Source organism: Benincasa hispida, chromosome 3 (assembly GCF_009727055.1).
Source record: "Benincasa hispida cultivar B227 chromosome 3, ASM972705v1, whole genome shotgun sequence".
NCBI classification, from domain to species: Eukaryota; Viridiplantae; Streptophyta; class Magnoliopsida; order Cucurbitales; family Cucurbitaceae; genus Benincasa; species Benincasa hispida.
Genome location: NC_052351.1, coordinates 32,976,438 through 33,001,230, shown reverse-complemented (window position 1 = coordinate 33,001,230; position 24,793 = coordinate 32,976,438). Strand labels below are relative to the sequence as shown.

Below are 24,793 nucleotides of genomic sequence, written 5' to 3'. Positions count from 1 at the left end.
ATTTTTCCAGCATCCCCTTCCCTCAATCTCTGAAATTGGAAGCTTTTTATGTAACTAATACATGCAAGCACAATGAGTATCAAGCATTGTCACTTCAAATGGCACGCACAAGTGGGCTAGATGTTGGCATTTGGGATAATCCACTTTAACACTTCAAAAGTTGGGTAATCATACTAACTCAAATTGATTTTGAATTTTAATTAATTCCAAATTAATTAAAACAAATTTTCAAATTCTAAATTTGAAATTTTGAAAAAATCAATTTGATAATTTAAATAATTAATTAAATATTTTTAATTAATTAATTAATTAATCATTTAATTTAATATTAAATTAAACAAACACCTATTTCAATACATGAATCCTATTCATATAATTAATATTTAAATCAATATTTAAATACTTTAAACTCTCTAATTATGTTTAATTTCGATAAGTTAAACGTTGATTATATCGAATATAATTATCTAAATCCTAATTTGAAACTGAACAATTCAAATTCAAATCCTAATTTAAAATTTGAACACTTCAAATTTAATTCCCAAATTGAGTTCGAACGCTTCAAATTCACTCAATATACTAATCCAAGATTTACAAGCTGATAGAGGGACCTTATGGACCTACAGATCATGAGCTCCAACGATTTGAGATTAATTGGCTAAATTCTTTATACCAAATTAGTCAATATTCGTTAACTTCCGAGACACACCACTATAACTCAGTAGTTGCACTCTCCTCACTATACATATATTTTTGTCCATTTGATTTAACCATAATTTGTAAGTTGATCCTTCACAAGTAATTCCATCACAGTTGGGTCAAACGTTGTTTTGCCCCCGAAATTACATCTTGCTCCTTAAGTCCCATCGATTCTTTAATGAACAATTGGTTTATGATCCAATCACTAAACTGAGTCCCTCTCGGGCCAATGAGAGGGTAGGCCTCTTGTTCAAGACCTGGATTCAGTACTTAAAAGAAGAAGGAGCCCCACCCTCTCATTGGCCCGAGAGGAATTTGGTTTAGTGATTGGATCATAAATCAATTGCACATTAGAGGATCGGTGGAACTTAAGGAGTAAGATGTAATTTTGGGGGTAAAACAACATTTGACTCAACCGTTATTACGAACAACCTGTGAAGAGTCAACTTACTAATTATGATTAAATCAAGTGGACAGAAATACATCTACAGTGAGGAGAGTGTAATTATCGAGCTATACTGGTGTGACTCTATAGTTAACAAATATTAATTAATTCGATATAAAGAGTTTAGCCAATTAATCTCAAATTGTTAGAGCTTATGATCTGTAGGTCCCTCTACTAGCTTGTAAAATATTAACACCTTGGATTATTGAATTGAGTGATTTTGAAATGTTCAAAAATCAAAATTAAGATTTTCAATTTGAAATGTTCAAATTGAATTTAAGGATTACAATTTGAAGTGTTCAAATTTTCAATTAGGTTTGAATTTGAAATGTTTAATTTCAAATTAGGGTTTGGATAATTATAATCGATATAATTAACGTTTAAGTTTGTTAAAATTAAATGAAATTGTAGAGTTTAAAATATTTAAATATTGATTATATGAATAGGATTCATGTATAATTTAGGTGTTTGGTTAATTTAATATTTGATATTAAATTATTATTTATTAATTAAATATGTTTAATTAATTAAAAACCAAATTGATTTTCATTTTTTCAAATTCAATTTTAGAAATTGAATTTTGTATTTGATTACTTTTTAAATTAAATCAAATTATAATTGAAAAATGAAGATGGTAGAAATTTCCAACATTTGAAAATTTGAAGTGGATATTCCCATAATCAAACACTTAGCCCACCTTCTCATTGCAATTGAAGTTTCAATTGTTGTCTCCTTGAATGCTTGCATGTAAAGGTTACATAAAAGCTAAGAAATTTCTTAAAATTTAGAGTTGAAGATTGGAATTTGGGGAATTTCTACAAAAATCCTCTCTTTCTAAAAAAAATCCTCTCAATCTCATACTCAATTCATTTCAATATTGAGTTCGACCACTCAAATCCAAGACTAAGAATAGTAGAGAAGGCACTTTGGGTGGTCTACTAATGATTTAAAGATCAAATTCATGGAGAGCAGCTGGGATTTAGAGGATTCATCAAAGGTATACGTTCTGAAACTCTCTTCTTTGGTAAATTGCTATTTTGCATGCTTTTAGAACTCAAATTATGTGTAATTAAAGTGCTTATTGATTCTGATTGCTTCTGTTACTTGCTCGTACTTTCCATAAATTGGTATTAGAGCATGATTTAAGCACTCAATTAACATTAATTTGAGTTTGGTGGGTGAATTTCTATGGATGCATGTTTAGTTGATTGATATGGTTAAAATTCAACTTTGGTATTAGATTACTCTTTGATTCAGTTGTTAATTTTAATTGGCTAATGATTGACAAGCTTATATGTGTGTTATAGAGTCTATAATTTTATTGGAGTCAATAAAGTTATATTTAGGCTGTAATTGAACTTCGAAGCAAGCATGGTCAGCAGCAAAAACTAGAGAAGAGGCCACTGCCAGGCAGTGTTGCAACCTACCCACAGAGCGTTGCAATCCTGCTCACCTTCAGCCCGAGGCATTGTAACACTGGTATGGAACGTTGCAACGCTGCTCATCCCAGCCCAGCAATGCACTCGTTCGTGAGCCGGTTTGCACGTGTGAAGATCGGTTCAACTAGCTTGGTTCTTCTCTAGTCTGGTTCATACACCATGGAGTCCAGTTCAGCCTCATCTACAGCCTTGAAAACCTGGTTCGGGTCGGATCGAGTGGTCCAGGATAGTTTTGGAGAAGTTTTTTAGTTGTTTTGTAATAATTAGTTATTATTGCTTGCTTAGAATGCCAAAGTTGAACCGTTTCAGTGTTGTTTAAATATTTATGCATGTTATGTATGTTATATTTAAATTAAAACATGTATGTGCATATTGTATGTCATGTAGATTTAAAATCTCACCATAGAAAGCATGTTACATGCATTGAATATATATTATAAAGAGTTATAATATATAATTTACATGTTTAGGGTTTCTAAAATTTAATATAAGTGCTATATTAAAGTTTGAATGCTTTGATGTATGTTATGAATGCAAAGCATGTCTATTATTTTATAAGTTATTATAAAATTGATTAGACATTAAAATCCATAACAAAGATAAGTTGCATACTCACGTAGGTTAACCACTCGTTTTAATAGTTAAAATAGGTCGTTATCTTATAAAACATAGTTACAAACTCAATCGGTATATAATCTTGTCTAAGGCTGGAGGTACTTATGTTGATGGTCTACGGAACACCTCCTACCTGGGGATTATGACCGAATAATTGAGAGTTGTTAATTGGTTTTATGAGCATGCATGAGCGATGTGAAGTAATAAAACGGGTTTATCACCTAGACATTATAGGTTAAATCCATTTATAATCGTTATACTTGGATAAACCAAATAGACTTCGATTTTTTAATTAGTCGGAATAAACCTAAATAAAAGTATACCCGAACAAATAGAACACTTCAGTGGGAGATTAATGAACATATATGATATGTTGTTAGAACGCTTCCGTGAGAGATTAATAACATATACGATGTGTTATTCTTAGCTATCACGTCTCTAAGAGTTCACACTATGAGATTCATGCTTCACTTCGTGTCATCCTGAGAGTGGCCTCCATTTGGAAAGTGTTTGCAAAAGTCAATATCAAGGTGAATAGGGGAAGTAGTTCATAATAGAAATAAATATATGTGATATATTGATGCTAGCTATCACATCCTTAAAAGTTCACACCGTGAGATTCATGCTTGGTTTCATATCACCCTGGGAGTGACCTTCATTCGAAAAGTGTTTACATGGGTCAAGATCAAGGTGAATTGGGAAAGTAGTTCATAGTAGGTGGGTGAAGGATATGTGTCAACGTGTCCTGCGGTCTCTTCCATTGGTTTGGATCGTGAGATTTTTATGTTGCGCCTGCTTGTTGACTTTAGGCAACCTTTGCTAGTCGTTTAACGACGGCTATCCTCTTGGAAGGTTGTAACATGAGATTCAGAACAACTCAAACTCCAGAAATGGCTAGGATTTCTTAGGTTCATTCCCAATCTTGACTCTCAAATTCAGTAGCATCGTTGGGACCGACCTCTGAAATCTGAAAATGGAGGGTTGCACTTACAAAATTACTAAGTGTTAGTAGTTTCTGACCGAAAACGGTAACTAGATGACTATAGGAGTAAGAGTTATTCTGGATATAGTATTTAGTCAAGAATGTCTTCCTTTAGTGAAGGAATATTTGACAGCCCCTCGGTAGCAATTATTCTGATCCACTATAGTATCGTTGCAAATAAATAATGAAATTTGGGTACATTATTACTTTTGCTAAAAATGTAATTGGGTTTAATTACAATTTGCTGATTAGAATTTGTTTAAAATATCAGCATGTCAAATTCTTCAAAATTACACGCTTCCAGTTTAGTTAACGGTTTTAATCATTCAACATGCAAATCAAATATACTGGCATATGATGATTCAAAATTTGTTTTAACAGAGGAATGTCCTCTATCTCCCAAATCGTCTTCAAATCAAAAGGTTTTGAACTTCATAGATGAGGATATGAAAGCATAACAACGAATTAAATATGATTTGCTTGTGATCAAAATATGCTTAGTGGAAAATAACAAAAAGACCTGGATAGTAGATTCAGGTGTCGCTAATCATATCTGTACTTTCATTCAGGAAACTAGTTCCTAGATACAACTTACAAAAGGCGAAGTAACCTTCAAGGTAGGGAACGGGAAGGTTGTTTCAGCTAAAACAGTGGGAGATATGAAGTTATTTGTAGGAGATAGATATATTTTACTTGAAAATGTTTATTATATTCCATTTATGAAGAGAAATTTAATAGCTGTCTCATGTTTGCTATAACAAAATTACAAAGTCTTTTTCGAAAATAATGAAGTGTTCATTATTTCGAAAGATATCAAGATTTGTTCTACAAAACTAGAGAATATAACTTGTATATGTTAAAACCAACTAAGGTAAAGTCATTTTGAACATAGAGATGTTTAAAACAACTGAAACTCAAAATAAGAAACAAAAAAATTCTCCAAACGCCTATCTTTGGCACTTGAAACTTGGTTATATAAATCTCAATAGGATTGAGAGATTAGTTAAGAACAATCATATAAATTAGTTAGAAGACAATTCATTACCACCAAGTGAATCTTATCTTGAGGGTAAAATGAATAAATTATTTTTTTCTGGAAAAGGTCTTAGAGTCAAATAACCCTTAGAATTAGTACATTTAGACCTTTGTGGTTCAATGAATGTTAGAGCAAAAGGAGGGTATGAATATTTCATCAGTTTTATCGATGATTACTTAATGTATGGGTAAATACCTAATGCATCATAACTCCGAAACACTTGAAAAAAAAAGGTTTGTAGCACTTTAATGCTCGATATTCAATGTTCTATGCTTTATGATCAATGCTCGATGCTCGATGCTTGATGTAAAGAAAAGCAATAAAAGAAAAAAAATGAAGAAGTAGAAATGCAAAGAAAAGACAAAAGAAAAGAAAATGGAAGAATGTATGAAAAAAAACAAAATAATCGCAAAAAAAATCGTAAAAATAGAAGAAGAGAGAAAGAAGAAGAAACATCGAAAAAGAGAGAGAGAGAAAAATGTTGCAAAACAAAGAAAAGAGTAAGAATATATTTAGGATTAAAGTGATAATTTCATACAATGATAATATAGGAATAAGTCTACTTTTCATTGATTTTAAAAAAAATACCCATTTTTCTTGGGACCTCTTATTTTAGATCATCTATACCATTTTCATTTTTCCTCATTTTTCATTTGGGGTCCAACTAGAGTCCATCCATACAACCGCGCCGGCGCTATCCTCCGTTCTTTCCCAGTCCCTCTCTTGGTTTCTCTCTCACAGCCTCTCACTCTTCGCCGCCCAACCGTTGCAAACCCCAGACTTCCGCCCAACTCCGTCGCTGTCGCTGTCGCTGTCTGCAGGCCACGACCACGGCACGCCGTCTTCGTACAACCGCCGCCGGTGTTTCAATTCCCTTCCCTCTGGTTTTTTATTCTCTTTCTCTAACTCCGTCTTAACTTTCCAGCCCTATCCGCCACAGCCCAGCATCGCCGTCGACATCCTTCAAGCCGGTCGCTGCCGCAATCACTTGTCGTCGATCGCTGGCGCTGCTTGTTCTCGTAGTGGGTAAGAGTTTCTGAGGGTTTTTGGAGTTTTATTGGCTATTCTTGATTATTACCCACTAAGTTTGGCCAAAAATTTAGGTGACCCATATTGTTTTGATGTTAGATTCTAGGGATTAAGCGCGTAGAGTCGGCTGTCCAATAAGGTTGAGATAGTTCCAGTGACTTTTTGATAAGTATTGCTCACCGAAATCCATTTTTAGTTCTTGAATTCACTTGTAATGGGTTTCTATATGCATAGGTTCGAACCATTGTGTGTAGTTCTGAAGTGGATTTGAATTAAGCCAAAATTTGTATAAGTTGTTTAAAGACTTAAGATGAATTTACGTCTTGGAACATGAACATGAAGGTTGAAGTTGTTTTGGCTTGTATTTTTGGATTTGGAGTGAGGTTTCTCTAAGTCAAAAGGAGATTATTTTTCTTGATTATTGGGAGTACAATTTGAAGGGAGGGACTCTTTTATTGGAATGTTTATGTGCTAGGAAAGAATTAAATAAATATATTTTTTGGCCGGGGGTAAACCAAAGAGGATATTTTATTCAAAATGTCAATCAGTCTTAACAACAAAGAGAGGCTTTGCATTTAAAGACTTTCTAAACCAACCTACAACTTACTGGACATGTTTAAAAACAAACTTAAAGGCCTAAAAGGCACGCAAAGCCTTAACAAAACAAAGGCCAAAACAGGTTGGGATTAAATAACCACATCATTGGCCTTGCCAAAATAAGTTTAGAAAAGCTTGTTTGTTTTGCTTTTATTGATTGATAAAAATTTATAAGCATGCTATGTAAATTTCATGTGTTATGATAATGAGTATTTGTGTTGTGGGCCCAATTATTGCATTTTGTATGCTAGAGATCATAGTGACTAGTAGCTATGTACATATCAGTTTGTGTGCCTTCGTGTGCATCTTAGATTGTGTCGCTTTCAACTAATTGCAATTTTCAATTATTATACATGTAGTAATGTCTTCAGTTAGAGGTCTTAGAAAGTCGAGTCGTTACAACGATTCTCAAACTGGCATGACTTCGAGTGGCTTTAATGGAAATCACTAGCTAGAAGCTTTTAGAAAAGGAAACAGATTTCTCTTCTTCACTACTCAAAATTTGGAAGCAGTAGCCGCCATAGCCAAAAGGAGATGGAGGACAAGGAGAAGAAGGGGCTAGAAGGCACAGGTTTGTGTCTTCCAGTCAATCACCATGGTAACTTGAAGAGTGCTTCTAGCGATCAAGATTTCAAGAATGTTCTTCGTCAAATCAAGTCCTCCAAAACCACTGTAAGCTGCCTTATAATCTTCCATCAAATTTTGTTTCCCATTTCCCTAGTTTCGAAGTTTTCTTGGGTACTTGATTCTTTGATTTTCATTATTCAATTACTCTGCAGGCAGTTATCAATTATGGGGCATCTTGGTAAGTCCAAACTTTTTCTTAAGAGGTTGAACACGAAGTGTTTGAGGTTTTTGCCTGTATGAAAAAAGTTAGACTCGTAGAAAACAAAGGAAGTTAAAGGCAACATAGTACTAGAGTAAGAAATGTCTCGGCCTCTCTCTCTCAAGTCTCAGCATAGGTGATGCATCTTGCTTCAGATTTCGTTTGACCATTCGGCATTGTTCTTAGCAACAGTTTCGGTAATGGGGAATTGTGAAATTTGATTCAATCTACATTGGTTGACTAGAAAGATAACTTAAATTGTGGGGTTAATGTTAAAACTTGCTAACAAAGCTCTGTGTTCCATTTCAGGGAGGTTATTGTTTGAATCTGGTGCTAAAATTCAACCTTTTGGATTGGTCTGTGGTATATATGTTAGAACCTGCAGGGCTTATTAGGTTCCTTCTTGTTGGTTTCAGGTGTCGTGTGTGCAGTCAGATTCTTCCAGCATTTTGTCGATTGAGTAACCATTTTCCAAAGTTGTCTTTCATCTATGCAGACATTGATGAATGTCCAGAAACAACTCAACACATTCGCTACACTCCGACATTTCATTTTTACCACGACGGTGAAAAAGTAGATGAAATGTTTGGTGCTGGGGAAGAACGACTGCACGACAGGTTGTGGTTGCACTCTTAAAGACAATATAGATTGAGCACCATATTATCATCATCCGTAATTATTAGAGGATGGAATACTCACTATATAGCTACACTGATAATGGCTTTGTTTTGGTATTTGATCTTCAGAGATTGAGCTTGTTTACTCACCAATCTCATTCTCTTGATAAACCAAATTGTTTGAGCTAGTATTTCATTCTCTTTTTCCTTTTGAAGTCATGTAGAACAGTTACGGTTAGTTGTCGATGTAGTAACGATAAGTTCGCGTTGATTTTGATTAAGTTGCTAGAAAGAATATATAATGGCCTACATACTCTACAGGTAAGCATACTGGACCCTTGACTTTTGGAGAGTCGAGTCAAGGGAGAACTCCATACCTTCATAGTAGATTTACAATTGATAGTTTTGTTTGATATTTGTCATTTCATATCATTTTTTGTTATATCGTGTGGTGGAATATTGTTTCAGGTGAATTTTTGAATCAAAAGGAACTAAATAAATCATAAAGAGTAACAACAAATTCCCAAATGAAAAAAATAAAGAATAACATATATAATTCAAAGTTGTACAAACTCAATATGGCCGTCTCAGACGACGAGTAGATCTCAACCGTGCTAAATATTGTGTGTGGAAGTACCTAAAGATGTTCAATTTTTTCTCGGGGACGGGGTTTTACGGAAATTTTCCGATTAGGCGAGGAATGGGGGAGGGAGTGGGAAAAAAACTCGCCATGAGTTAAACGGGGACGGGGAATGTATTCTCCGGTCCCGATCCCGTCCTCGTCCCGATTAGCTTTTATATATTTATTTAGTATAGTTATCTGATGTTATGTTATTATTATTATTATTAATATATAAATATTACATTTAAATTTCAAAATTGATTATTTATTGGGAAAGATAATGAATATGTTTAAATTGAATGTTTAAATTTGGATATATATGTGAATAATTTGATTTATATTTATTTCTTTCTACTAGAAAAATTAATTAGCTTTTTTAGACCAAACTTTGAGTAATTTATCTTTAAACTTAAATTTTCATTCAAATAAACAATTTAGTGATAAAGTTAATTGTTTAATTGAAATTTACTAACACTGTTGATTTATGTTGATTTAAATTAATTGATTTTTTAAGAATGAAATGAAGAACGGGGATGGAGAATGGCATCCTTGGCCTCGTTCCGACCCGTGAACATCTCTAGAAGCACCATAATCATGCTGGTTTGGGTGTATATTTCACAAGACGTTGCTCTCTGAATCTTGTTCAAGTCAGGCGTGTAGGATATTATCAGTATCAACGTTATATTGGAAGGATCTACAAGACAATATTCATGTTTAGTTTGCTAATTGGTATCAAGATTTAGATAGAAATACTTTGAAATTCTTGTATTTTTAATGCATTAAATGATTTCAAAGTACTATTTGCCCTTTGGAACCAAATTGATTTGTAATCCTTGAAGTTTGTTTTCAGATATTGAAAAGAAAGTGTTTTATATTACCATTTTGCCCTTATAATATCTAAATTCAAATAAACAAAAGAAAATGAAAGATCAATAATCAATTGGATTAAAACAAATCCATCCTCAATTATTGTTCCCATCTTTCCGTTTTAAATTCACCCTATGTTAAAATTTTAAATAACCTAGTTGGTATTTTTCATATATTTATTAAAATTTTTAAATTTGAGAAGACATAAAATTCAACTAGATATCAAACGTACTTTTTAAAAATGATGTTAGTCACTATACGACCTTTAAGGATTATTTTTGCCAGTTTGTCAATTATCCATTGTTAAAAATAAAATTAACAAATAATGTTAAATTGTAAATTTGATTTATGTGGTTTGGAGAAGGTTAAAATTTAGTACTTATGTACTATAAATAAAGTTCCTACTTTCAAAATTAAATTCCTATTTATCTAAAAAAAATTCTTATTTATTATTTTTTTAAAAAATTATTATTATTCAGACCAATTTTGTAATTAGAAAAAGAAAAATTATTTCAAAAGTCAAAACTACAAAAAATATTTACAAAATATAGCAAATTTCAGAATCGATCAATGATAGATACTGATAGACTCTATGAATGTCTGTTTATCATTGATAAATTTTAAAATGTTACCATATTTTGTAAATATTTTGGTTTATTTTTCCATTTTTGAAAACCGTCCTAAAACGCATTGCTTAAAATTTTCATAATATAAGGGTCTGTTTGGGAGGGAATCCATATTATATTTCATGTTTTTAGAAAATATATGTTTGACAAACATCTCGAATTTTGTTTCTGAAAACTGTTTTTAGTTTCTGTAGTCCAAATGGTACAGATTTTAGAAACTAACACTTTTATGTTTTCATTGTATTTAGAATTTGAATTTTGAACTTTAACGTGCAAAATTATATTAAATAAATATGAAAATACTTAGGACTACAATATATTATAATAAAAACTAATTAACTTATTTTTTAAAATGTAAAATATGTATTATGTAATGTATTATAAATTATATAATATGTAAAAATGATAATCATACAAAAAAAACTAACATACACTATGTTCCTAAATAAATTAATAATAGTTCATTGTCAACTAATATTTAGTAGATAATTAGAACAAATTTTATGATTTATAAATATAATATCAATCACATTTTAAAAAACTATTAAATTAAAATTTTGGATCCGCTAACAAACACACATCTTAAAAAAAAAAAAATGTAACTTTCTTTTTATTGAATTTATTATTTTCAAATTTCCGTTTCAAAATTCTCCACCTACCATAAATATTCGATATAAAATTTCCAAGGCGGGAAGCGAATCTGATAAAATTTTCCACTTTCCACCGAACTCTGAATTGGCGCCTCAAGAAAGAAAACGCCATTGTCGGCCGAGCAGCGAAGCTTTCCGTTACAGAATCGGGAATTGATAGCTGAGAAGGCGGCTAGGGCTTGAAGGAACGAACAGATTATTCTGCGTTGTCTTCACGTTTTGAGTCGTCAATGCCGGATTCTATCCCTCGCGACACTGACATCATGCATGTTCATTACGAGGTTGAAGATGACGACAATGGAGGAGACGAAGAAGAGGATGATGAGGAGACTGACGACGGTGAGGAAACAGTGGAAGAGCATGCGGGAGAAGAAATTGATTATGTTACTGAGATTGTGCAATCTCCTAGGGCTTCACAAACAGGGCCTTCTGAATCTGCTCAAGCTAGGGTTTCGTTTTGGGTTGAGGAAGAGGTAGACAAGCGTAGAAGGACCGAGGGAGGCGAAGCGACTTCTTCACAGAATGAGTGCAATAACGACTTCACTTGCTCTATTTGCATGGAGCCGTGGACCAATTACGGTGACCACCATATCTGGTGCGAGCAATTAATCTCTATTCCTCTCTCGCGCACTATATCATGTATCTTTTATGTGTTTCTTGGGTATTTCTTCTCACGAATTTTGAAAATTTTCAATTTCTTTAAGGAAAAGTTCAGTCGAAGACTAGAAAATGATTGGTTGCTAATATATCAGTTCTGTATTTTTTTTTTCTTTTTTTTTTTTTCACACTTTATTGGTGACTGTTTACAAGATAGTTACCATGGGGCTATAAAGTAAATCGCTCATGTTGTAACCAGTTTAGATTTGAACTTGCAATAAAGAGGCCCATACTTCAGAATTATCTGTTCAATTAAGTTATCCTCGTAGTCCATGATATCAATTGCTTCTTCATGAATATCAACTCTATTTTGGACAGTATGATTCAGTGATTTTTGGGATTGTACTATGTTCAGAAGATAGTACATGTAGTCTCTCTTGATTAGGTCTTTTATTTTGGTAATTCATACTTTTTGGTGAAATTGGTATAGTCAGAGCTAATGAATTGTAAATGAACCAGATCACTACCCATTTTAATGTTCCTTGAAGTCCTCTAATTGTCTCATGTGACTGCAGTTGTCTTCCTTGTGGGCATCTGTATGGCATGTATTGTATCAATAGATGGCTGCGACAACATAAAAATGCAGGGAAGGTATTTTTCCACGCAATGGTTAGGTCATGCATTTTGATAAACTATGAATTATTTACATAAAATTTAACCTCCCCCCTCCAAAAAAAAAAAGTGTCCACAGTGCAATAGGAAGTGTTCCACAAAGGATGTCAGGAAACTTTTTGCACCACGAATTGCGGCTGCTGATGGAGAATCTCAAAAGGTTTTCCAAATTTCTATCAGTTGATATGTGCTTTTAAGTTCTATGAAGGAGGCTAATCTTGACTAGCATTCTGCCTTTTTTTCTCTTTTTACAGAGAATCCAGTCACTTGAGGCTACTTGTGCCTCTCTTGAGAAGAAGGTCTGTAGAAATCTACCCCTTTAAAGTAACTTATAATATGAATTTGCTCTTAATATATTTCAAACTTTCATTCCATTTTTTTTATCTCTCAACCGTTTTATAAAAAGTGCAACCTCAACTTTCTTTCCTTTTCTAAATAAATGTTAATTTCTCACAATAATCTCTAACAAAACCTCTAATTTTTTTAGAAGTTTCACAATATTACATCTTTTCATATATAAGAAATTATTACGTTTTCCCATTTTGTGCCACACAAAGGAAGGGAGGGAGGGAAATCCCATTCTATTATTGTGCTTGAGTGCGCTTCAAACTTTCATAAACATATGTCACATATCTCTTATGTTTGTTTGTTATGACCTTCAAGCTCTTATATATATATATATATTTACTTTCCATTTGATTTGAATTATGATATTTTGACAGTTGTATCGTTCTGTTTGTTTGTTATGGTCTTCAATGTGTAGGATGCTGATTGGTCTAAAAAAGAAGTTGAATGGAAAAAGAGAGAAACAGATTTGCAGTTGAAAGTTCGTGAACTCACTGAGGTCTATTTTCAATTTGCAAAGTTCCATATAGTTAGCTTCTCTTCATAGGCTAATTGGTTTTTTAATACTGATTTAGAGTTGGGGACCTGCCAATTCTCGCAGTATCCTTCTCCCTGTCCTCTAAAATTTTTGTTGCACTTGGTGTATGCCTCTTATCATTGGAATTTGACTATTTTCTATTGTGATGCTTTGTTTTAGGTTGTTGGCCAAATATCCTATCTTATGCGTCTTGTTTCAAACTGTATTCATCTAGTAGTATTTTCAACTTTCAATTTGTTGCACCTTGCTTTGGTGTCAGTAACTAGGTCAAAGCCGGTGGTTTTTATCGCACTTGGCATGAAAAAAAATATAGTTGGGTTTCCAAAGGCCATTATGACATAGTTTGAGTTGATGCCTTTGGGTAGGAGACCGTAGGATGTTCAAGTGACCCCCACTTGGGATATATTAAATGTGATGTGATGCATTTCCATATGTTTTTAAAGAAATTTCTTGTTCTACCGTCAATCCTACACCAGTGTCATCTCAAATCTTGGATGTTTGGTTCCCTATGTATATTTTGTAATCTGGCAATGTCCAACCAACCATATATCTGTGAAGACTTAACTGGATGTGAGATTCCCATTAAGGAATTAACTCACCATGACCAATGTAGCTGGTCCTATTCTTGCTTTGTTGGTTCTTGGGCAAGTATCTTGCTTTTTGAAGTGATCCAAAATCCTTAGGTTTTATGGTATGCAGTTGTGGTGCAGAGAAGATGTGGAGGAAAGTTCTCAAATTGTGAGAAGAGTATTTCTTTTCAAGCATGGTAGCTACCGATTACGAGTTTTCTTTTTTCTAGTGTTGCCTATTACTTTGCTCATTTTAAGATTCCTTTCAAACTGGCACTGATTTATAATATACCCCAGACAGTTTTTTATGGAAGTGTGTTGGTAATGATGTAAGAATCCTTTTATTTATTTGGAGTATGGTGGATTAATTTTGACAGGTTTAGGAGTTGACAACATTAGAAGTAAAGCTTTAGTATTTAAATGGTTGTAGAAGGTATACCAACTCCAGAGTCTTTAAGAGTATGGAAGGATGTTTTGAGTCAGACATCAATAGATATTTGCGTAATGATAGTAGCCGAGTCCATTGGATTTTGATTGCTAGTGATGGTTCAACCTTATAGAGATGCATTATTTTTCAAGGTGGATGATGGTGGAGAAATTAAATTTTAGGAAGGTTCTTGGTTGGAGCAGTATAGTATTAAGTCTTCTTTGAAAGAGGTTAGAAATATCACTGGCCCCTTATTATCCACATGAATTCATCAAACTGACTTATTGGTAGATATTTTATTTCATACTGAGTTACTACTATTATGCTCGACTCTCGTATGGAATAGATGTATAATCTTCATGTATAGAAATGTAATCATGTAAACACAAGGATAAACAAATATGGATATGAACAAGTACATAATGTTTATTTGTTCTAATCAGAAGTCAACTTTTGAGAAAACATATCTTTGACTAGAAATCCAATCATGTGCTCCTGCATTCCGTGTCTTGGAAGGAGGAGAAATGCACATAACCTCATCCTTTCTTTTCAAACACATGTGACATCCAGTTTAATATTTTATCCCTGGATAATTAGGGAAAAAAAATGAAAAAATGAAAAAAAAGAGGGAGGAAAAAGATCCATCTTGGTCTGAATTTTAAAAAATTGAAGAAAAGGAATATTTTTTAGGACAATTTCTATATTGCCTCGTGCTGGTAAACAAAATTTCTCAATAAATTCTGAACTAAACCAATACAATTATTGGTTTTAAAACCATTTTTGTTTGATGTATGATTTTGTTTTCTTAAACAATTAATATCTTATATTTTACAGAGGACAAATTATTTGGAGCATTTATTAGAAGATTCACAGCGAAAACCTGTGCTAGCCAATCTTGATTGCACCTTTCACGGGAAATCTGTATCTGGTACTTGCAGAGTTTAGTTAGAGACATCATCTGCACTTTTGTTGCTTTAATTGGATCATGTCTATCTGGAATCCTTGGGCTTATGTTTCTATTGTGAATGGTTTTCCATTCCCATGTCTTTTGGAATTAAATCTTTAATCATGATGAGGATTGCATCTTATCAATTGATATATTGTGCAGAGCATAACTTTGGCTTAAGGTTTAGCGGCCAGGTTGCCTCTTGCAGTTTCATCTTAAAGGTACTCTATGGGTTATTTTTGTAATTTGACATTCCTTTCTTAGCTTCCTTCCTAGTGTATATTTTTAAATAACCGTAGGCTGGTGTGTGGAGAATTGAGGGGTGGGGGGTGGGGTTCGGGTGGCCTTGGGGATTTCCATTTTAAGTTTGTGCAACTGTTAAAAGTAAAAGCGTAGAGAAGAGAATAACACATAATTACGTGGAAACCCTAGTGTATGGAGAAAAACCACGATATAGAGACTTTTCTTATTATTTTTAATCTGATACACTGAATACACAGAGACACACTGTATAAATAGACAGTAGGAAACCCTAGGGGTCTACACAATTATATAAACGCCCCTAGGTTAATAACCCTATTTTCAACACTCCCCCCAAGTTGGAGCATAAATATCGACAAGACCCAACTTACTTACACAATAATCAAAGCTTTGTCTCAGTAATCCTTTTGTAAGTACATCAGCAACTTGTTGATTTGAAGGAATATAGGGGATGCATATGTTTCCACTGTCCAACCTCTCCTTAATGAAATGTTTGTCGATCTCTACGTGTTTAGTTTTGTCGTGTTGAACCGGGTTATTTGCAATACAGATGGCAGCTTTATTGTCACAAAACAATTTCATCGGAAGCTCATTATCTTGCTGGAGATCTGATAGTACTTTCTTCAACCAAATTTCTTCACAAATCCCTAGACTCATGGCCCTATACTCAGCCTCAGCACTACTTCTAGCAACAACTTCTTGTTTCTTACTTCTCCAGGTGACTAGATTAACCCAAACAAATGTACAGTACCCAGACGTTGATTTTCTATCAACAACAGACCTTGCCCAGTCAGAATCATCAATGTAGACAATAAGAATTGCTATCTTCCCTAATGTTGATCTTTTTATAAAAAGAGTGTGATCAGAATGCCCCTGAACATACCCCTGTACTTTTTCAAAGGTTGTGAACCTGTCAAACCAAGCCCTTGGAGACTATTTCAATCCGTATAATGACTTCCTCAATCTACACACCTTGTTTTTGAATTGACTCTCGAACCCAGGAGGAGGACTCATATACTTCCTCCTCAAGTTCCCCATTCAAAAAGGCATTTTTAACATCAAGTTGGTGTAGGGACCAATCCTTATTTACAGCAACAGACAAGAGCACTCGAATAGTGTTAAGTTTGGCTACAGGAGAAAAAGTTTCAGAATAATCTACTCCATAGGTCTAAGTAAATCCTTTTGCAACAAGTCTAGCCTTGTACCGGTCAATCGTCCCATCTGACTTGTATTTTATAGTAAACACCCATTTACATCCAATTGTCTTGTGTCCTTCAAGCAAAGCTACCTGTTCCCAAGTTTTATTCTTCTCGAGCGCTCTATCATCTCCTTTTCTGCCATTTTTCCAGTATTACTACTTCTGTCTCCCCTGTCTTGCCTGCATTCATCAGTCTCCATACATACATCAACATCATTAATTTCAGGAATGGACATGCCTGGATCTGATGGCGGGTCAGACTCATGTACTGGAGCTGGCAGTTCTGGCTCGACAGGTGACACTGCTTCCTTCCTGAGATTCTTCCTATAGTAAGTGTTCCAAGGAACTTGGTTGGTAGGAAGGATCGGACTGTCATGCTCAGAACTAGACAAGGTTTGAATGGAAGTTGATTCTAAGGGAATAGCATATGATGACCAGTTAGTCTCTTCACTCATGTTGTGACATTGTTTCCTTCCTGAGATTCTTCCTATAGTAAGTTTTCCAAGGAACTTGGTTGGTAGGAAGGACCGGACTGTCATGCTCCTAGATTTAGACAAGGTTTGAATGGAAGTTGATTCTAAGGGAATAGCATATGATGACCAGTTAGTCTCTTCACTCATGCTCGTGACACTGCTTCCTTCTTGAGATTCTTCCTATAGTAAGTTTTCCAAGGAACTTGGTTGGTAGGAAGGATCGGATTGTCATGTTCAGAACTAGGTTTAGACAAGGTTTGAATGGAAGTTGATTCTAAGAGAATAGCATATGATGACCAGTTAGTCTCTTCACTCATGTTCTCCCCTTGAATGACTAACAGGGAAAAACGGCTGATCTTCGAGGAAGGTAACATCCATTGAGACATAGTACTTACGAGAGGACGGGTGATAGCATTTATATCCACGTTGATGAAGTGGATATCCAACAAAGACACACTTCTGAACACGCGGAGCAAATTTTGTGCGGTTTGGACCATGAGAGTGAACAAAAGCAACATAACCAAGAACTCGAAGAGGAACATCAAAGATCAATCGAGTAGTTGAAAAGGACTCTTTAAACAATTCTAAAGGAGTATGAAGACTAAGAATATGAGAAGACATCCGATTAATGAGGTGGGCAACAGTGAGAACTGCATCTCCCCATAGGTATGACGAAAGAGTGGCAGATAACATAAGAGACCGGGCTCTTCAACCAGATGACAATTTTTACGCTCAACTACTCCATTTTGTTGCGGAGTGTAAGCACACGAGTTCTGGTGGACAATACCCTTAGAAACAAGAAAATCCCTGAAGGAGGCATTGAAAAATTCTCGCCCATTTGCTTCGTAAAATCCCAATCTTTCTTTTAAACTGAGTTTCGACAGTTGTATAAAATTGTTGGAAAATAGATGACACTTCAGATTTGTCAGTAAGGAGGAAAATCCAGGTAAGGCGGGTATGATCATCTATAAATGTGGTAAATCACCGTTTTCCAGTGGAAGTAGTAACTGGTGAGGGACCCATACATCACTGTGAACAAGGGAAAAAGGACTCGAGGGTTTGTAAGGCTGAGATCGGAAAGAAACATGATGTTGCTTGGCACGAATACACACATCACAATTTAAAGAACGAAATAAATGCGGAAATAAATACTTCATATATTGAAAATTGGGATGTCCTAAACGGAAATGCCACAACATAAAGTCATTTTCAGAAACAGAGAAATTTAAAGACATAAACCCTGTTTGATGATCATCTCTAGAGGAAGCTTCTTCAGAAAGGAAGTATAGTCCCCTATCGTGCCGGGCAATGCCAATCGTCATCCCCGATTTCAGATCCTGAAACAAAACGGAATCAGGTGAGAAAATTGCCTTACACTTCAAATCTCTTGTTATTTTACTGACAAACAATAGATTATACGATATTTTAGGCACATGTAAGGTATCACGCAGAATTAAACCGTCAAACAGAGAGATATGGGTCTTTTGCCTCAGCTAAGCTTGTAATTACAGTTGCTCCCCAAAAGCTCATCTGACCCCAAGGTTTGAGTGGCTAGGAAAAGGCTTGAAAGACGAAGGAAAACTCCCGGCACAGGCCTACCACGCTTCGCGCCTACGGCATTCATCTATTGAGTCACTTACTAGGGCATGACTAGTATTAGATTTGTCATGAGATTGTCGTCGCCTGCTGTTTAGGGGCTTCCCATGCAATTTCCAACACTGGTCCTTTGTGTGCCAGAGCTTTTTACAATGTTCACACAGGCGTGGTTTTTTTTATCACCATCAGCATTGGACGACTTTGCAACGAAGGCAGCTGCGTCAATTGTAGGAATGGAATTATTCATGGCACACGACCGATCCTCTTCAAGCCGTATTTCGGAGCAGACTTCTCTAAGTGAAGGAGTTGGGCGTTGGCCTAATATTCAACTACGGACACCATCGAATTTAGGATTTAATCCAGCCAAGAACATGTAAACATGGTCTGTCTCTTCGATTTTCAAGTATTGGGCCCCATCTTGTGCACAGTTCCAGACAATCTCTTGACACAAGTCCATTTCTTGCCATAGTATTGACAGTTTGTTAAAATAAGATGTAACGTCCATGGATCCTTGTTTGCATTCATGGACCTGTTTGTGGAGCGTATATAGTCGAGAGGCATTCTGTCTTTTTTAGTACAAATCTTGCGCTGCCTCCCAGATATCCTTGGCGATTGCAGCATATAATAATGGTCTCCCTATTTGAGGTTTCATACTATTCATCAAAATAGAGCGTAACAGTGAGTCTTCTCCTTTCCAGATTCGTTCTTGTGGATCGCCTAGTGCTGGTTTTGGAATTTCCCCTGTCAGGTACCCAAATTTGTGACGCCTTTCCAGGGTCATTCGGATTGATTGGGACCAGGAGAAATAATTCTGGCCATTTAATTTTCCCCCTACAAGAAGTCCTGCAGAAGTACCCATTGAACCAGATAAATAAGAAACATTCGACAAAACAGGGAACGAGTTTACCAGGTTCTCTGAATAAACTAGTTGAACAGGATTGGGATTTGTGCCAAACATTGTATCCAAATCTGAAATCTATTGTTGCAGATAAGCCAACCGTTGTCTCACATCGTCTGGGTAATGAGTCGAACCACAAGCAGCTAGAACCGGGTTTGCTACTTTCTGCTGAAACGACATTACCAGTTGGAAGGCAGTCGCCGGCTGGACGGAGGTCACCGACAACTTTGAAGAACCCAGCCAATCGGACAACTCGAAATGATCGCTGACAGGATGGCTTGCCGTTGGGTAATAGATCGACGGCCGAAACGCCTCTGTGGTTCAAGCATGTTCGACGCGGAAGACCGGTCAGACCCATTTGACGCGGAAGGTTGGTCAACTCCAACGGTATTCGCGTTCGGCGTGGTTCGCTGGAAATCGATTGGATTTGAGGCGAGTTGGCCAATCGGCGCGACCCCAACTAGTGCAGGTGTCTAAGACAGCGCGGCAGACTCCAGCGGCACGAACGGCAACACCTTATCACCTGGAACGATCGGATTGGTCTGTCTGCGGTCTGCCCGTCCGTCGATCAGAGCTCCTGTTTGATGCGGCGGCTCCCACAGACGGCGGCTTTCCATTGACTGCTATTGGACGGCCGAAAGCAACTCCGATAAGGCTGCTTGAAAACATTCTTTTACAGCTGCTCGAATCGCCGTCTTCATGTCAAAACTCAAAGTTCCATCTGCAGAAGATGACTGTGCTTGATTCTCTTCCATAGCAACTAGGGTTTCGTTACCTAGCTCTGATACCATGTTAAAAGTAAAAGCGTAGAGAAGAGAATAACACACAGTTACGTGGAAACCCTAGTACAGGGAGAAAAACCACGATATAAAGACTTTTCTTATTATTTTTAATCTGATACATTGAATATGCAGGGACACACTGTGTAAATAGACAATAGGAAACCCTAGGGATCTACACAATTACATAAACGTCCCTAGGTTAATAACCCTATTTTCAACGGTAACTTTTGAGTATTTCAGTGTTTTCTTTTAAATAATAAAGAAAGCTACAACTGTTATGTGTGATCATCATTCATGCATTGTCAATTGAAATGTGATTGCTTGGAGATGGAAATTATTAAGATATGAAAGGCAGTAAAAAGGTTAAAATAGCTAAACCAAACCTTTACAAGTTAAGATAAGGGTAACTGGTTGTGGAAAAAAGTCTCCACCTGAATACAAGGTTTAACCCAAGAACTAACCGTCAAGACTTAAAAAGAAAAAGGCCAAGAACACAAGCATATTCCTACATCATTAAGAAGGAATTATTAATCAACAACTCAATCACTGAAGATTCAAAAGACAGCCTGTATATAATTGGAGTGGAGACTGAGTTTTGTTTAATCCCAATGAAATCTCTAATATAAATTATAATATATGCTATACCTGGAAAGTTCATTGAATTGTGTCAGTTTCCTTCTAAAAGTTGTTCACTCATATAATCCTGACGTCACAGTTTGGTAATTTAGAAAGAGCTTCTGGTGGATGGTGCTCGTTTAATCGATGTAGATGCCTCTAACCAAGTTGTTTTGGTTGCAAGAAGGCAGTCTGGTTTTGGTGGTACGCATGTACTGACTAAGGTATAGCTTCTGGTTTTTGTCATGAACTCAACCATCGTAGGCATTTAATATTGGAAACTAATAACGTGTTTCTATTTTAAATATATCTTTTTCAGATAAGCTTAATGTCTCCATATGAAAGGGAAGATATAAGAATTCCTTTTTGTACTAATGCTGTAAGGGACTTGCATATTTCTCCGGCTGGTAGAAACCTTGTGCTTTTTTCTTCATTGGGAAAGAAATTAGCTATTCTCAGGTAAATTAGCTTCTTTATATCTTGATAATTGAATATATGGTTCTTCATATATGTTTCTCCACTTGACTTACCTATTCTATGAAATCATTGCAGTATGGAAAGCAACCATATCATCCTCGACTATGATTTACCGGTAAAGTTTCCATTCTTTACCTAGACTATTGTGTTAAATAAATACAATGCCGTTTCTTGTAAAAGTAATAATGTAGCAGTCTTTCGACTTTTATGAAGGAGAAAAAAATTACACAAGAGAACAACCCAAAAGCCGCCTAATAAGAATGGATTGTAGAGAAAGAACAAGTCTTTGAATCTTTAGAAAGAGTATACCAAGAAAACAGATTAGTCCTTGAATCTTTGTAATTTTACTTTTAGAGAGAGTCTAGTTTCTGGTATCATGCTTCTTGAAGAGTATACTATCATTTATGATGTCTATCATTTGTGATGATGTGAACTAAATGGAAGCTTTATGCATTTGGTTTTTGGATCTATAAATGAAACAACACGACTATAAGGTGGTTGCTTGGTCATGTTCATGGGGCATTTGTGTTTGGTTCTGTCTCTGTCTATAATATAGTCTATATCGAACTTTGAAGTCTCACTGCGAGCTTAAGTTTAATAGGTTATATCAAACAAAAATTGTTTTTGTGTATCTATCAAAGGGATATACTAAACTATGACTATTATATAATCTATATCAAGCTTCAGTCTCACCGTGTTGTATATACCATTGCTTGTATCTTTAGGATGCTGCTTGGTCGTGTTCATGGGATCAGAATAGTTCACACTATATTTATGCTGGATTAAAGGTCAGTCCAAACTGTCCTATCAGCTATGAAGCTTTTATTGAGATTCTGATGGGTTATTCAATCATTTTCCCGCTTTCAGAATGGTTCGCTCGTGATGTTTGATATGCGACAAACTGTGGGTCCCCTGAAAACCTTACAAGGCCTGACAAACAATCCAATCCATACAATACATTCTCTTTCAAGTTACTCAACTCTTTCTAATGATGTTAAATCTGTTCTGTCTGCTTCTGCATATGGTGTATGTCAATGGAATTTTGATGCAGTAGGAGAAGGGTAAGTTGTTCTATGAATCCGTGCTTCATTTTTCACTGTGCTTTAGAACCAAAACTTTTGGAGTAATCATATCGGGTCCTTTATCACAAGAGCCTTTAGGCCTCAATTCCTACCTGTTAATGTAATGCGAAATTACTCTATATTAACTTTGTCGTTACTATTCAGCATTATGCATTGTGGATCTATTATGTCACACCGAGATAGTTGTGTCCTTGTGGTATATTAGTTTCTATTTCTACTTCAGTCAGATGGTACCACCTTAATTGCTAGGAGAAAAGGCTATGTACTAGTTTGTGTCACAGGTTTCCTACACAACAACACATCATTTTTCTTTTTAATTTAGGACACAGACGCAATGACACATTAAAAAATATATACCATTTTTATACCAGAAGAAAATTCAAAGTAAATGGGATGATGCATTTATATGCTTAAAAAAATTATTTGATGTATTTCACAATCAAATTTATTAATATTGTCATATGTGTCTTTTCAGTCTACTCAACAAGTGTTTTATGCATGTCTACCATATTTGTTGTACTAACGAGTGTCTAATACGTGTTCAAGTGTGTCACTTATTAGACATAGACATGCTAATTGAACTAAAGTGTTTGTGCTTCTTTAGCATGTTTCTAATATTGTACAATTGACATTCTTTGAAGGCCATTTTTGGTTCCCGAAACAAATCAAGGAGTTTGTACATCTCTTGCCTATTGCTTGGGTAGAGACGAAATTGTTGCTTCGTACCGTCCCAAAGTTGGAATGTCAAATGAGATAGTTTATTCTCAGCCTTCACCTTCTCCTTCTCACACTGCTGGGCATGGAGTTGTGGGCTGCCATGTGGCATTCAAGAAAGAAGACAATCTCCAACAATTTTCAAAGTTGGGTTCAGCATATGCCTATGTAGATGCAATACGTTTGCCGAAATCTACCATCATAGACCTCCAAGACTGCAATAGCTTGTTTGTATCCGCAGATGCTGTAATGGGTGACTTGATCTTGCAGGAACTGCCTTCTTTTAGGTCCATTCAGCATCTTAAAGTACATAAGCATCCTGTTCGTGATGTGAAGTATTCGTGTGGCCTCGATCGAGGATTGCTTAGTTGTTTAAGTGATGATACCCTTCACCTTTTTTGCACCAAAGGCTTATGAACAAGTAAGTTGAATTTATGGATTATTTATATGCTGTATAGTCATCTGAATTCTTCTTGCTATGCCATATCCTAGCATGTTAGAATTAAATCCTCCTCCCTTTCCTTTTTTATATTCATCTGAATTCTTCCTCGTGTTATGACAGAATGTAATTTTTGCATCTAATCAAACCTTGGTGCTTAGAAAAATTCAGCACTGTTTGTTACATTGTGATATAATTTTTATGGATTTGGAGTGGGGAATACGATCACTTTTTGGTTTAATGCTTGTATTCAATTGTGATCTTTTAAGTTCAATTACAAATTTGTCCCTATGGTTTGAAAAGAATTAGGTCCTATGATTTTAAAAGTTAGAGTTTGATCCTTATGATTTGATAAAATTTTCATAGTCTCTGCTATAGGGACTATTTATGAGAGTTCTATAAAACTATAAGGACTAACTTCTAATTATAAACCATAAGGACTAAATTGTATCTTTTTCCAAATCACGTGGACTAAATTTGCAATATAATCTTATTTTTAATTGTTAATTGACTGGTTCTTTTTTATGTTCTATTATCGTTTCAAGTTCAACATGATAGGAGATTCAAATCTTTGATTTTTAGAAAAATAAGAAAATTACACTATTGGATTTGACAGGTACTTTTAGGGGACCCCACTCAAAAAAAGTCCTATTGTGTACTATTACAAAGTCGTATATATTATGTAAGAAATTTCGATGCACCATTGATTTTGGTTTTGTTCACAACATTTCAGCTTTTATGTAATTGACAAGTTGAGTTATGTTCTATTATTTTGTTTGATTTTGGATTAACCATTTCATTGTTTTCCATGAAAGCCAAAATGGACTGTTTTTTCCCCCTCTTTTGGGAGAACAACTAACTCACAAATGTTTCATAATACTGAAATAATCTTCATTTTCTTGTCATTGAATGCAGGTTTATATATTTAGTTGGGGCATGTGACTAATATCAGAGGCAGACAATTTTAGGCGTTGAAGACCAGGATTTATTTTCATCTTTTGGGCATCCACATCGCTTCCTTAATCGAAATTCATCGATCCAATGTGATTAAATTGACTAGACATTTAAATGGATCGTTGTATTAAATAATTTTAAGCCAACTATTGATTTTCTA

General features: G+C 35.2%; 2 protein-coding genes across 5 annotated transcripts; both read left to right on the top strand.

Annotated features, from left to right (window-relative positions):
• The first annotated feature begins 5,811 nt into the window (after positions 1-5,811).
• On the top strand, positions 5,812-8,580 carry LOC120073764 (thioredoxin-like 3-3). Of its 2 annotated transcripts, none has more exons than XM_039026591.1 (4): positions 5,812-6,242; positions 7,355-7,514; positions 7,622-7,647; positions 8,085-8,580. In XM_039026591.1, the coding sequence occupies exons 2-4, from the start codon at positions 7,377-7,379 to the stop codon at positions 8,302-8,304; spliced, it is 384 nt and encodes a 127-aa protein (XP_038882519.1). In that variant the 5' UTR covers positions 5,812-6,242; positions 7,355-7,376; the 3' UTR covers positions 8,305-8,580. The 2 variants fall into 2 exon arrangements, with proteins under 2 accessions (XP_038882519.1, XP_038882518.1); XM_039026590.1 differs by having other exon boundaries at positions 5,816-6,242; positions 7,202-7,514.
• A 2,494-nt stretch (positions 8,581-11,074) lies between these two features.
• Positions 11,075-24,793, top strand: LOC120073377 (E3 ubiquitin-protein ligase RFWD3). 3 transcript variants are annotated; one of them, XR_005480748.1, is made up of 15 exons: positions 11,075-11,645; positions 12,223-12,298; positions 12,390-12,479; positions 12,574-12,618; positions 13,083-13,163; positions 15,033-15,126; positions 15,307-15,365; positions 21,081-21,191; positions 21,287-21,426; positions 21,520-21,559; positions 22,170-22,232; positions 22,312-22,505; positions 23,168-23,661; positions 24,296-24,361; positions 24,595-24,793. XR_005480748.1 is itself a non-coding variant. In XM_039026202.1 (14 exons), the coding sequence occupies exons 1-13, from the start codon at positions 11,281-11,283 to the stop codon at positions 23,655-23,657; spliced, it is 1,830 nt and encodes a 609-aa protein (XP_038882130.1). In that variant the 5' UTR covers positions 11,075-11,280; the 3' UTR covers positions 23,658-23,661; positions 24,595-24,793. The 3 variants fall into 3 exon arrangements, 2 of the variants coding, with proteins under 2 accessions (XP_038882130.1, XP_038882129.1); XM_039026202.1 differs by lacking the exon at positions 24,296-24,361 and having other exon boundaries at positions 13,083-13,145; XM_039026201.1 differs by lacking the exon at positions 24,296-24,361 and having other exon boundaries at positions 11,076-11,645.

What these genes read in the sequence shown, in the direction of transcription:
- LOC120073764 (XM_039026591.1), top strand. Translation starts at nt 7,377, where the DNA reads ATGGAGGACAAGGAGAAGAAGGGGCTAGAAGGCACAGGTTTGTGTCTT. An exon ending in TCAAGTCCTCCAAAACCACT is followed by an intron (nt 7,515 to 7,621) that starts GTAAGCTGCCTT and finishes ATTACTCTGCAG; the next exon opens with GCAGTTATCAATTATGGGGC. An exon ending in ATCAATTATGGGGCATCTTG is followed by an intron (nt 7,648 to 8,084) that starts GTAAGTCCAAAC and finishes TGTTGGTTTCAG; the next exon opens with GTGTCGTGTGTGCAGTCAGA.
- LOC120073377 (XM_039026201.1), top strand. Translation starts at nt 11,281, where the DNA reads ATGCCGGATTCTATCCCTCGCGACACTGACATCATGCATGTTCATTAC. An exon ending in TCCTCGACTATGATTTACCG is followed by an intron (nt 21,560 to 22,169) that starts GTAAAGTTTCCA and finishes TTGTATCTTTAG; the next exon opens with GATGCTGCTTGGTCGTGTTC. An exon ending in TTTGATGCAGTAGGAGAAGG is followed by an intron (nt 22,506 to 23,167) that starts GTAAGTTGTTCT and finishes CATTCTTTGAAG; the next exon opens with GCCATTTTTGGTTCCCGAAA.